Source organism: Manis javanica, chromosome 11, assembly GCF_040802235.1.
Source record: "Manis javanica isolate MJ-LG chromosome 11, MJ_LKY, whole genome shotgun sequence".
Classification (NCBI taxonomy): Eukaryota; Metazoa; Chordata; class Mammalia; order Pholidota; family Manidae; genus Manis; species Manis javanica.
In genome coordinates, this window is record NC_133166.1 from 27880476 (window position 1) to 27893557 (window position 13082).

At 35.9% G+C, this 13082-nt stretch overlaps 1 protein-coding gene and 1 long non-coding RNA gene across 7 annotated transcripts in view; one reads left to right on the forward strand and one right to left on the reverse strand.

Annotated features, from left to right (window-relative positions):
- Window positions 1-4216, forward strand: part of ZNF215 (zinc finger protein 215) — a 36516-nt gene extending 32300 nt beyond the window's left edge. For all 6 annotated transcript variants that reach the window (XM_036996463.2, XM_073216088.1, XM_036996462.2 and 3 more), the window contains one exon: window positions 2606-4216. In XM_036996463.2, coding sequence (XP_036852358.1) covers window positions 2606-3558 — 953 coding nt within the window. In that variant the 3' untranslated portion in view covers window positions 3559-4216. The remainder of the gene's footprint in view (window positions 1-2605) is intronic.
- Window positions 4217-5073: 857 nt separating this feature from the next.
- LOC140844378 (uncharacterized) lies at window positions 5074-13052 on the reverse strand. The gene is made up of 3 exons (XR_012122594.1): window positions 9511-13052; window positions 8236-8364; window positions 5074-7189 (listed from the first exon to the last, which is right to left on the reverse strand). It is a non-coding gene; the product is annotated as an uncharacterized lncRNA (long non-coding RNA).
- Between the last annotated feature and the right edge of the window lie 30 nt (window positions 13053-13082).

The following is a 13082-nucleotide window of genomic DNA, read 5'->3' on the forward strand; positions in this document are numbered from 1 at the left end:
TGTTACCACTAAAATCAACAGGTAAGAATGCCTGCTACCGCAGTTACTGCAGATGACCTGAAAGACTTAGCTGTGAAAAAAAACTAAATGAAACAAGAGAAATTGAACAGAGAAGCAGACAAAAGGCTGTTACTTACAAATGATAACTATTTAGAAATCTGAGACTTAGTATCAAAAGTATCATATCTATTAAGAGTTTTATAAAGTGGCCAGATGGCAAATACAAATAGTAGCTTCCCTATATATGAGAACTAAGTGACATGAAAATAACAATACATGAAAGTGATTTTTAAAATAGAAGTTAGGGAGTTACATGAAAAATGGGTTTTGCAAACATGTGGAGAACAACAGAAATTTACTTGGGGATATAGTTAGGAATTTTGCCATTCAGTAAATACTGCTGGAACAAGTTACTGTTTGGGTTATCTAATGCTTCTAACACATTACGCCGAAATGTTGTGACTTAAAGCATTTTATTAATTCTCAAAGGTTTTGTGAGTTGACTTAGGAATTCTTATGCCCCGTTGGATGATGGCTGAGGATGCAGTGTGTGATGGGCATGGAATAGTCAAGATGGCTCCTCATGTAGCTGGAAGTTGATGCTGGCCATCACCAGGAACTTAGCTGGTTCTGTGGACCAGAGCATCTACATGTGGCCTCTTGCATGGGCTTCTAACAACATGATAGCCACATTCTGAGAGGGAACATCCTGAGAGGAACTGGAAGCTGTCGGTCTCCTGAAGGTTAGGTGCAGAAGTGGCACAGTATCACTTCTAGCACATTTAGTTGGCTAAGCGGTCACGATCAGCATGGACTCAAGGGGAAGAAAAATAAACATACCTCACTTTACTATAAGAATATAGCATATAATACATACAATGTACAAAATATGTATTGATTATTTATATTCTGGGGAAGTTTTCTGGTCAACAGTAGGCTATTAGTAGTTAACAGTTTTGGGGAGTCAAAAGTTACATGCAGATCTTCTATTGTAGGGTAGGGGTTGGCACCCCTAATTCCCACATTATTTAGTGGTCAACTGTACATAATTTTTTCCCCCTTTAAATACATTCCTCTTGCCTAAGACTTTATCTCATGGCATCAAGGTTGAAATCCAAGATCTCATCATTTAAATTAGGGCCAGGTTTGGAAGAGCTTCCTCTCTCTCTCTCTCTCTTTCTGAAGGCCTATGAATTTAAAGGGACAAGCTGTCTGCCCCCACATACCAAGTAGACACTGGTGGAACCAAGCAACAGGAAATCTGCAATTGATACTCTCATTATATTCTTAGGCTCTACCCCAGGAAATTCTGGTTTAATAGTCTAGTGTCTAGTATGGGTATTGCACAAATAATAATTTCTGCTAGAAATTAGACTAAACTAGGCTGAATTGATAGTACTTGACAAGGTTGGATGCATCAATGGGGCTGCTTTGAGATAAGTCATTTTATGAAATAAAATTACAGTATCTAAGGACAGATTCTGTATGAGAGATAAAGAACAATGGTTATTCAGGACTCTTTGGGGACTCTGGTATAAATATTAGAACAGTGATTCACTGAACAATAATGACACTGAGGGAGGGAAGTTCCACATGGATGATGATATTTTCAGGCTCTCATTTATGACACGAAGAGAGTAGAAGAGTAGTCAAGTGGAGTTGTCTTGGAGACTGGTAAAAACAATGGTTGATAATATATGTGAGACTGCAGAGCTAAAGATGTGATTTGGCTAACAATAAAGTGCAGAAGATAAAATCATTAGATACACGCTGTTATGTGGAAAAGAAAAGGGGAGTCAACTTTTTAAAAACTGCTAGAATATATAGTGTACTAGGGATATTCCTACAGAAGCGAAGTGAGAAAGGAATTTGAGAAGGGAAGTGGAACATAATCAAATGAAACAAACTGAAGACAGGTGAAAACAAGCAAACCCAATCTTAATCAAAATATTTTGAGTTCTAGGAAATACATAGAAAAATATTGTAGCTCTGTTAGAATCAGGAGTAATTTTGAGCCCAGAGGAAGGATGGTTTCCTTGCCACCTTTTACTAGTTTTGTCTGCCTTTATTAAGCACAGAAAATAATTGCAGCTGTGTGGAAAATTAGGGGCACAGTGACAGTAAGTTTGCTTTTAGCTGCTGAAGGCATGGTGCCTGTAAATGTAGACATGTTCCTAAAGATATGATTAAACTGGTATTTTAGAAGGGCTTATTTACTTATTGATGGACAGCTTGGTTTGAAAGAGATGAGATGCTAGAGAAAGGAAGATTAGGTATAACTTTCACAGACTACTTATGAACCAGTGATAATTTGAACTATGCTTTGCCACCCCAATCCTGTTCATATGCATCCTGGTTCATACTCAAGCCCTGTGTGTTCTTTCTACTATTACTAATAGCTCTCCTCATAGTTACACTCTCTTAACCCTTTTAAAAATATTTTTACCTTTATTTTCTCTGTAATTCTTTCCTAATCTTGTCTCACATTTCCATTCTGTGTTTAAGACCCATAAAGTATGCATATACCTTTAATACGGGTTAGAGTCCCATAATAACAATTAAACAATTGACCTTCTAGTTCATGGAATTTTTTATTTCTGTTTAGACACAGAGACATTTTCAGGAAACCAAGATTCAGTTCCAAAGCAGAGGATTTCTGGAGAAGAATCTTCCCATGGAGTGATTATGACAAGACTGACCAAAAGTGGACAGCCTTCTTTAGATGTCTGGACAGGTGATGACTGGTTGTATAGGAACCAGGAACACTGGGACATAAATTTGGCACAACAAGCTTTCATTCATAAGACAGTCTACCCTGAGGAGGGAAACTTTGAATGTTGTGAAAATCAGAAAAGCTTTGATGTTAAGTCAGCTAATTCAATTTTTGATAGACAACAGAGAATTTCTATGAGAAAGAGGTCTTCTAAGTGTGACAGGTTTAAAAATAATTTCAACTTTAATTTAGACTCAGTAGGTAAGCAACATTCAGAATATAATGATTGTAGGAATGCCTTGAGCCTGAGTATAGATATTCAACATCCACAAGGTAATACAGTGAATTCCTATGAATGCTATCAGTGTAGGAAAGCCTTCAGCCGGAGTTCATCCCTCGTTCGTCATCAGGTCATTCACACAGGAGAGAAACACTATAAATGCAGTGAATGTGGGAGATCATTCAAACGACGTACAAACCTTATTAAGCATCAAAAAATACATACTGGTGCAAAGGCCTGTGAAGGCAATACATGTGGAAAAGCCTCCAGTAAGAGTGAAGATGGTAATAAAAATCGAAGGTTCGTTTCTGGAAATAATCTTTATGAATGTGTTAAGTGTGGAAAATCCTTTACCCGGAGCTCGTCTCTGAATCGACATCAAATAATTCACACTGGAGAGAGACCATTCAAATGTAAGGAATGTGAGAAAACCTTCAACAGGCGTTCAAACCTTAAACAACACCAAAAACTTCATATTCAGAAGAATATGAACACAGGATTACCTTCAGTCAGAGAGCAGAACTCATACAACATCAATGAATTTATGCTGGAAGGAATCCTATGAATATAGGAAATGTAAAAGAACATCTGTTAGATATTTAATTGATGTGACTGAATTAATATTGGAAAGAAATGTTACTGTACAGAAATGTTTGAGGGAGCTTTACCAGGCCCCCAGATGAAGCCATAAGGGTTTGAAGTTGAATTTTTCAGTGTACAAGTCAAAGTCTATCATTATTCTGATAGCCATTGCTGTTGTTGTTCTCTGGTTTGTAATTGGGACATATGGCATATTTATATTTATCTGATCTTTGAAGTGGGTGGGTATTAGGGAAGAGTCAACCAATATCCTTGGAGTTGATATTTAATAAAAGTCAAACCTCCAGTCCTTATAAGAAGGTCACAAGAAACTAGGAGTTTATGAGAATATAGGGGGACTATATTTCTAAAGACTGAACTCTCTAAATTAATAGCTAGGACCACCATGACAGCCAGTGTCTCTACCCCCAATAATATCCCTGGCTGTGCTGGTGCTGAGTGGGGACTAGGATTGGAAGAGGGTTATCAACTGCAGTAGGAGGTAAACTAACAAATTATGTATTCTTCAAAATCACACTTTTAAAAGTACTACTGTGGAATATATGGTGGACAGAGAGCCATAGCCATAGGTCTATCATTTTACCGCAAACATTAAGAAGTCAATAAAGTGTCTTAATACTCTTGTGCACCCCACTTCCTCTTTCTTCTATAACCTACATCAGGATCCCTAAGGGTTTTTAAGCCAAGATGCTTAACTTAATGTGCACAAAAATATTCTTACTGAAGACATTCCCAATGAATGATGGAGGTGGTTATTTTGCCAGAGTTTATACCTTATTCAAAACGAAAAAAATTATACTGGAGTAAACCCCTATGATGAGTTAATAAATGTGAAAATGATTTTATATTCATTTATTTATCCTTTACATCACAAAAGAAGTTGTATTAGAACAAAACTCTACAAAGGTAATTGATATGGAAGTTCATATAAATAGAAAGCAACTTGTAGAGCATCTTAACAAGAGGACCACTCTGAATGTGGTCCTACTTGTTATTTTTGCTTTTGTTGCCTTTGCTTTTGGTGTTAAATCCAAAAATTCATCACAAAGACCAATGTCAAAGAACTAACTTCATATGTCATTTTCTAGGACTTCTAGTGTTTCACGTCTTAATTCAGGTCTTTAATCCATTTTGGGTTAATTTTTGTATGTGTTGTTAGGTAGTGGTCCAGTTTTGCCAACGCTGTTTATTGAAGAGACTGCTGCTTCCCATTGTATATTCTTGGCTTTCTTGTAGTAAGTTAGTTGACCATATATGTGTGGGTTTATTTCTGGGTGCCCTATTCTATTCCATTGATCAGTGTGTCTTTTTATGCAAGTACCATACTGTTTTGATTACTATAGCTTTGTAACAGTTTGAAATCAGGAAATGTGATTATGTTCTTTCTTAAGATTGCTGTGGCTATTTGGGGTCTTTTGTGGTTCCATACAAATTTTTGGTATTTTTTCTATTTCTGTGAAGAATGAATGCCATTGGAATTTTTAAGGGATTGCATTGAATCTGCAGATTGCTTTTGTATGGACATTTTAACAATATTCTTCTAATCCATGAGCACAGAATATCTTTTTATTTATTTGTGTCTGCTTCAGTTTCCTTCATCAATGTCTTAAGTTTTCAATGTGCAGATAGATCTTTCATCTCCTTGGTTAAATTTATTCCTAGGTATTTTATTCTTTTTATGCAATTGTAATTAGGATTTTCTTAATTTCTTTTTCTAATAGTTCATTGTTAGTGTAAAGAAATGCAACTATTTTTTAAGCATAAATAAAATTTGTAAATTGTCCTCAGAAGGAAAATACTTAGCTATATTAGTTTTTAAGAACATGACTGACAGATCATGTTATGCCATAGAATTATGTCACATGCTTTGAGAGAAATCTGTGCCTCACTAAAGAGCCCACAGAAGACAAACACTGGGACTTTTCTTTCAGCTTTTACAATGAACACATTTCTGGCACCATGTACTGTGCAAGATCTGAACTAGTCATCCAGCTATATATAACTTCATACTGTGACCACTGTTTAGGCCCTGGATAATTACACTGTTGCCTACTCCATTTCAGTCTCTGACCTCAGAGGAGCTGACTTTCAACATTTTAAGCTGATTCTTGTAATTACTACCTTATTTCTGAATACTGTATGTTATACTGTTGTTTCTTGATTGACAATTTGAGGGACTACCTTCTGATATTCTCTTATGGGAGATGGGTGCTCTTAGACTCCCTCTCACCCTCCCATGATGCTATCAGTGTGGTTTCTCTCAATTATTTGTTCATCTATTTTCAGTATATATATGTCTGAACTAAGACAAGTAGTATACTATGATTACATTTCCTTTTCCAATTTTTTGTTCTTTCATGGAGTTAAACTGCTTTGGTTAGGATTGTTCTATCTCTGAAAGTTCAATGCGAAATATGCATTTTCTAAGCACCATCTATTTTGCAAGACCACTACTACTACAGCCTTCTCCCTGTTTATAGACCTTTCCTTCCTTTTCTTTTTTCTATGTAGGTGAGACCCATGATCCATGTAATGTCAAATAATCTCTTCCATTCTCTTTCCCTTGATTTCTTTTCTTAGATCTGTTTGATAAAAACCTGTACCCTGGAATGCCCATTTACAAATCAGATATTGCAAACTGTAGAGGAAAAGTGGAGAACTATTAGATCAATGCCACCATAATTAAAAGTCTCTAATCTTTACTGGGCATCACTCCTGACTGGAAACCCTTTTGTTTCCCTCAGACAGCAGTCTCTTCCTCTTCCCATGACATATTTTGAACCCTTTGTTCTTCCCTAACATTGCTTAAATCACCACACCCAACACTGAGCAGATCAGCTTGCTTCTAGCAGAGAAGTTGGGTACTGTCAGACCAAAAGTGCCTCCACATCTTGCCACCAAACCTTCAGAGTGAATCTTTCTGCAACAGTGGAAGAAGAGTCCTTTCATCCCATGTACCCTGAATCTACCTTTACACCTTCTTGGGGAAATCAAGGCCAGACCTCAGGTCGCCCCAGGCAGCCTTTTTCAGTATGAAGATAGGGCAGGCGGGAAGGCTCGAATTGCCTCCTACGGCAGGTACAGTACTTGAGTCTTTCCCTCAGGAACACTGTCATGGCATAAAGGCACCTTCCGATGCGCCCCGGGTAGGACTGGGAGGCCGGAAGTGGAGCTGCGGAGAGGGGCCTGGCGCGCGCAGGCACATGCGGTTGCCTTGGCGGGTGGGTTTGTCCGTTCGGAGGCTGTTCCTGATCTGCGAATCTCGGTATCTACAGGCTTTCCCAGGAAAGTCAGGTAACCATTTTGACTCTTGGACTTTTCTTCTCTTACACTTGCTAATGGGAGTGTATAATGACCTCTAGTCTCCAATACCATGAAACACTTTTGCCGCTTGGTGCCTGAAGATTTAGGGAGATTGCCAGCTGGGTCTCTCCACTTGGTGTCTGTTAATCTTGAACCTTTATGAGGTGATTTTTCTTTCATACAGAATGCACTTAGTGGAACTTTTCTTGAAGTGATTGTGAAAATGATATCAAACTGTTGAGAAGATACCTCTGAGTAGGTCTTCAGGAAAACTACTTTTATGTGGAATTGAACTATTTGAGAGAGAAAAGATAAGGTCATTTAGGGGACCTTAGGACCCCTGTTACTTCAACCTCTGTAATTTGCAGTATACTTAAGCTCAAAGAGGTCTAACGATTATCCCGTCCCATGACAACAATAAAAGGCAGATGCTGGGGCAAACACCATTAGGTTCTTAAGCTCTGTCAGCCCCTGTGCTTTTCACTGTTCACCAGAAAACTTTTAGGATGTTAATTAAAAGTTCTAATTAACCTGCCAGTTAATTTTAAGTTTTTGTGAAAGACACCTTTACACATGGCTCATGGTAGTCTGTATTCTAAATTTTAGAACGTAAGATGGACAAAAACACACTGTAGTGTTACTTTTGAACGGGATTGCAGTTTTTTGGCCTCTGCATAAGCCTAGTACAATATTCAATAGATATTAGGGTTTCATCAGTGAATTTGGTAGGTAGGCATTTGTGACAGGACCTGCCTGACTCTGGTACTTGGCTTAATGGGATTGCTGAGGAGTCTGCATTACTCCCAGTTCCCACTGAATTATAAAAGTTTGTTGGTATTAGGTACAAATACACCTTGTTTTCATAAAAACTGATTTGAGCTCCGGCAGACTACCTCTTAACCGTTAGGCTATACTTACTCCTAAGATTTTGCTTACTGTGCTTGAAATACTTCCTTCCCTTCATTGCTTCCCCCACTCCCATTTCAGTTTATTCTAGACTAGGATTAGAATCACTCTGGAAAGCCTCAATTCCTCCCTAATATAGGCTTGCCTTTTCCTGTGGCACAATTTAAGCTTTATATTATCCAGATTAAAAAACCTTTATGCCTTTGGGAAAAGCTGAAACCCCACCATGAAGTCATTTATCTGAACAGACTATTTCACTTTTCCTAATACAGTATGTGCCCAACTGCAAGTTTTACAAGCAATTCCTACTGTCTGTAAACTTGGCCTCCTTTTTAACCTATTAAAATATACTATCTAAAGTCCAATTTTAAAACTAGCTTCTGTTATATTCATCATACTCAAAATATATCCAAAATTTGGTTATTTCTCTCACCTCCACTGGTAGCTCAGGTCAACACCATATCTCTCTTAGGCATTACTGCAATACCTCCTGACTGGAATCCCTGCTTTGGCTCTAGCCTCTACCTTCCATTCCATTCTTAATACAGCCTTCAGAATGACCCTGTTAAAATTTAAAGTTAGATCATGTCACTTAACACCCTCCAATGGCTTTTCATACTACCTGTAACCTTTTTTTAGTGAATATGTTTTCCAGATTTACTCTAGTGAACATACTATGGGGAAAAGAAACCCCAATGATTAAAAATTGCTTCCTACAAACAAAACACTGACACCACCTAACTGTCTACTATATGGACTTGTGACCTCCATTCCTGCTCACTCTCTTTTCCTCACTCTACAACATATCCAGTCTGCCACTGCTGTTAAAGTCTTCTTTTCAAAATGATAGTGTTGCTGCTTTAAGATTCTGTAATGTTTCTCCGTGACCAACAGAAATTATTGCACTTGGCACAGGAAGTCCTTCATTGCCTGACCGTCCTCTGACCTCTCCCCTCACTTTTATACTTTATGCTCCGGTAACATCAAGCTGCTTGTAGCTGGCTGTATACATCCTGTAATTTCATTATTACATTTCTTTGCACAAGTTATAGCTTCTGCCTATCTTTTAACCCAGTAATTGTATATAGAAAATTATTATAAAAATTGCTTAAAACAGAAACTTCATAATGACATGGCAATGCAGTTAATGATATAAAAAGTCTAAATCCCTGGTAAAAAGAGATAATTCAGTATTATGGTACAGCTGTACAATGGAATAGCATGTAACCATAACATTTCAAATAAGTTGTTTGTAAAGTGATTTTTATTTTTTATGAAAATAAGACCAATAAAAATATAAAAAATACAGGAAAATATGAATAACATGAAGATAACCATAACACAACCTATCAGAGAGATCCACATACACTTGCCTATATCCCATGGAAATAGCCATATAAATATATATATAAATAGAATTTTAGCTCATATACAGTTCTACATCTCTTACTTTTCAGTTAATACCCATATTACCATTAAATATTCTTGGAAAATATGTTTTAATGATTGTATAACATTTTACCATATAGATGCATCATATTTGACCTTTCCCATATTTGGGGGGAAGGGCAACACAAAAATATTACAATAAATTTCTTGAACATTTATTTTTGTGTTCTAATGTTAGTTCAGAATGCTTGGCCCAACCCACCCCTTTTTGGGGAGCCCTATTTGAATACCAGCCTTTAGCAACTGTATTTCTTATTACCCCATTTCCAGGCATGTCCGAAGGGACCAGAATGAACATCTGATACAAAGTGAGCCAAGTGAAAGGCTTCCCAGCAGTCTAGAGTTTAGCCCGATCTCAAAGGCTTGTTCAGAGGTAGTGACAGGTTGAGCCAATCACCTTTTCCTACTCAGAAATCTGAATAAAGAAATTACAAGTTAGTGGTGAGCAATAGATGAAAAAACATATATTCAGGGATGTGGTAGCAATTATAAGCATACATTGAGTGAGCAAACAGGAGGTGAATCTCTGGAGATCTCTTAAAAGAAACAAGTATGTTCCTGAAAGAGTAGCCTCATCTAAGTTTTCTAGAGCAAGTAACCATGTTGAAGCTTCTCTCCTTACATATTTTCTTGTGTGAGATTGTTATATAACTTTTTTATATGAGCTAGCTTAAGTGGATCTCTGTTCTTTATAAATAGTGGGGTTAAATTTGTAGTTTTTTTGTTTTGGATGCACCAGGCTTCAGGAACACAGCTTGAAAAGTGCTTTAATCATATTAGATCAATATATATATATGATGCTGGTCATGAGACGAAAGCCTAATTTCACCAGAGTTAAATAGTTTTCTGAGTATCGTTTACTGAATAAACCTATTTGTAGATCTTTATCATATGTAAAGTATATAAACATATGTACTAAATGTTATACATACATATGTACATATGTAATCCATACACTTGTCTATTTCTGAGTCATTCAGTGACTGAGCATTCTGAACATCTTTTAAATACACAAGCAAGTTCTGCATTACCTTAACCTCAGTATATCATTTATTGTATGTTAAGGCCATCTCACTTACCTTCCTCATAATTATTTTTGCTCTTCTCCAATGTCTGTTTTTCTAAAGATTTTAGAATTCTTTTTTAAATTTCAAATCTCATCGGGATTTTGATAATATGAAACATCTATAATTTAGAAAATTCCTTCTAAAAAAATTCAGAGACCACTCTATTCAAGTCCTGTTTCATTTTCCTCAATTAAATGTTTTGTTTTTTCATTATTTTCATTCTACCTTTCTTCCTTTTTAAGAAATTTCAGTGTTACTATAAACCATACTTTTTCCACCCATATTTTCTGATGATTGTAAAAAGTTAGGAAACTATTGGTTTCTGTAATTTTACTCACTTTAGTGGGTTTAATTAATGAATTTTTAAATTCACTGTTAAAAACATAGGCAATATTGTTTGCTTAATAAACCTTTGTCTATTTCATATCAATAAATTAATAATTGCTCAATATCATTTTCATCTTTTCAGTTGTAGAGGCATATAAGTAAAATTTTAACCCAGTCAAGGGTTTTCAAAACTTTTTAATGGGTCATTTAACCTATTTTGATAAATTTGGTTTTTTCATCTTGATGCTTGTTATTTTTTAGGTCATCTTCTTGTGATGTGTTTTTCTTTTCCTGTCTTTTGCTACAGGGAGTGAGTATTCCTTGCTTTTATTTTCTACTCTGTATTTAAGATACTTTTTATAGTTATATTAGTTGGAGTTTCTAAGTTAAAAATATATTAAGACTTTTATTTCTTGAGTTGTTAAAGTCAAAAATAAAACATAATGAGTCCCTGCTATTTAAGATTGGAAATGTAGCACACATTCTTGTGCTGAACTTCCACCAGAGGGTTGCCAGATTTAGCAAGTAAAAACTCAGGATGCTTAGTTAAATCTGAATTTCATATAAACAAATAATTTCTAAGTATAAGTCCAATGCAGTATTTGGGACATACACTAAAAAATTATTCTTGTATATCTGAAATGCAAACTTAACTGGCTGTCCTATATTTTATCTACTGTCTCACCCAGACATTTATATATAATTACTTTTTTACTCATTTGTAGTTAAATATTTTCTTGTACAGCTATTTAAAAAGTTTTGGAGTTTCATAAACAAATTAAGTTGTTCAGTTTAACTGATTCAGTGCTTATCACCAGTCCTTTTATACCATGACTTTCCGTTTTGAGCTCTCTTAAGGCACCTGTATGCTATATTTCATTTTCTTGAATATTTGTTACCTGCACATATAAAAGACAATTTAGTTGATTAAAAACAAAGTGTAGGTTATAACAGGTTTTTGTCTCAAATTCTGAAGGTTTTCCATTGTCTTTTGATATTTACTGTTCCAGAAGTCTTTAGCCATCCTCCCTTTTAAGTGGTTTTATAACCAGGATTTTTCTTTCTGTAGGCTTTCAGTTGATCTTTTTCTTAAGTTGTTTCTAAGCATTGCCTTTATGCTGGTTTTGCCTGAAATCTAGTGAGCATATGCTTTTAGCTCAGGAAAAATGTCTTAACTTCCTTGATCATTGATTCTATTCAAAATGTTCTTTTATCATCCTTAGAAAAACCTTTAGTTCTTACATTGGATCTCCACTCTCTGTGCTTATCTGTCTTTTCTCTCATTGTTTCCATCTCATTATTCTTTTCTTACACATTTAAGAGCATCTCTAGTTGATTCGTTCCTGTATTTGATATTCTGCAGTGCTAATTCTGCTCCTTCTTGCCTTTTACTTTGTTACAGTACTTATTTCCCTGTAGTCCTTCATTATATCTATTTTCATTTTTATCTTGTGTTGTTTCTACTGATGGATTTCTACTCTAGTTTTATTGACTTCAGGGACACCACATTTTTTTTGAGAATTTCTCCAGGAGACTGAAATAGCTAATTTTCAGGGCTATAGGTTTCTAAGTCTTCACACTGATAATCTCTTCTTTGGTATTGAAATTCCCTCATTTCCTTAAACAGTCCCACTTAATTTATTTTCTCTTGGGAAGTGGTGATATCTAAACATATTTATATATGAATAGTTGGGACTTATGTATCTTACTGACTCTACTCCATTTTTATAATGGCCAAATTCTCTCTTCTTATGTAAATAGCTTGAGAGTTCATTTTTACACATAGTTCTGAGTTCAGTTCTGTTTCAAACAGATATTTCTCCACTGCCATTCTGCTGAGATTAAATCAGATTCTGCTTGGATGTGTGATTCCGAACTGACAGAATAAGTTGTTTCTAGCATTCACTTCTATAAGCTTTTGTCCTCGTCTTTCACACCTTAGAGAAACTACATCTTGTACTTGTTACTTGGTGTCTGGACCTAAGAATAAATGCAGAAAACGGGGGCAGAGAATGGGCGAGAGTGCATCATGGTAACCTGACCCAGAACCCCTGCATGATAAAGATGGTTCCTGAGTGTTCTGGTAGAAAGAGATAAAATCTCTCAGATAGCCTATCTTGGATAAAGGGTCATACAGTGTTTTCTTATCTTTTGTTTTAAGCAATTTAGTCCTGCTGGCCCTATAGTTAAGCCCTTCAATATCTGAGCAGTTGATTGTCTGCCAGTTTGAGTTCAGGTTTTTTGCATGTTTTTTTCTGTGGCTTCCTAGGGAATTTACAGGGGAGTCAAGATGCTCTTTCATTGATAGCAAACCAATCTCAATCAAACCAAAATTTAAGTAAATGTTTTCAAGTCAGTAAAATAGAAAGTTGAACATACAGTATAATTTCATGCATGTGAAAATGCACAGAAATAAAAGACTAAATGAAACAGGATG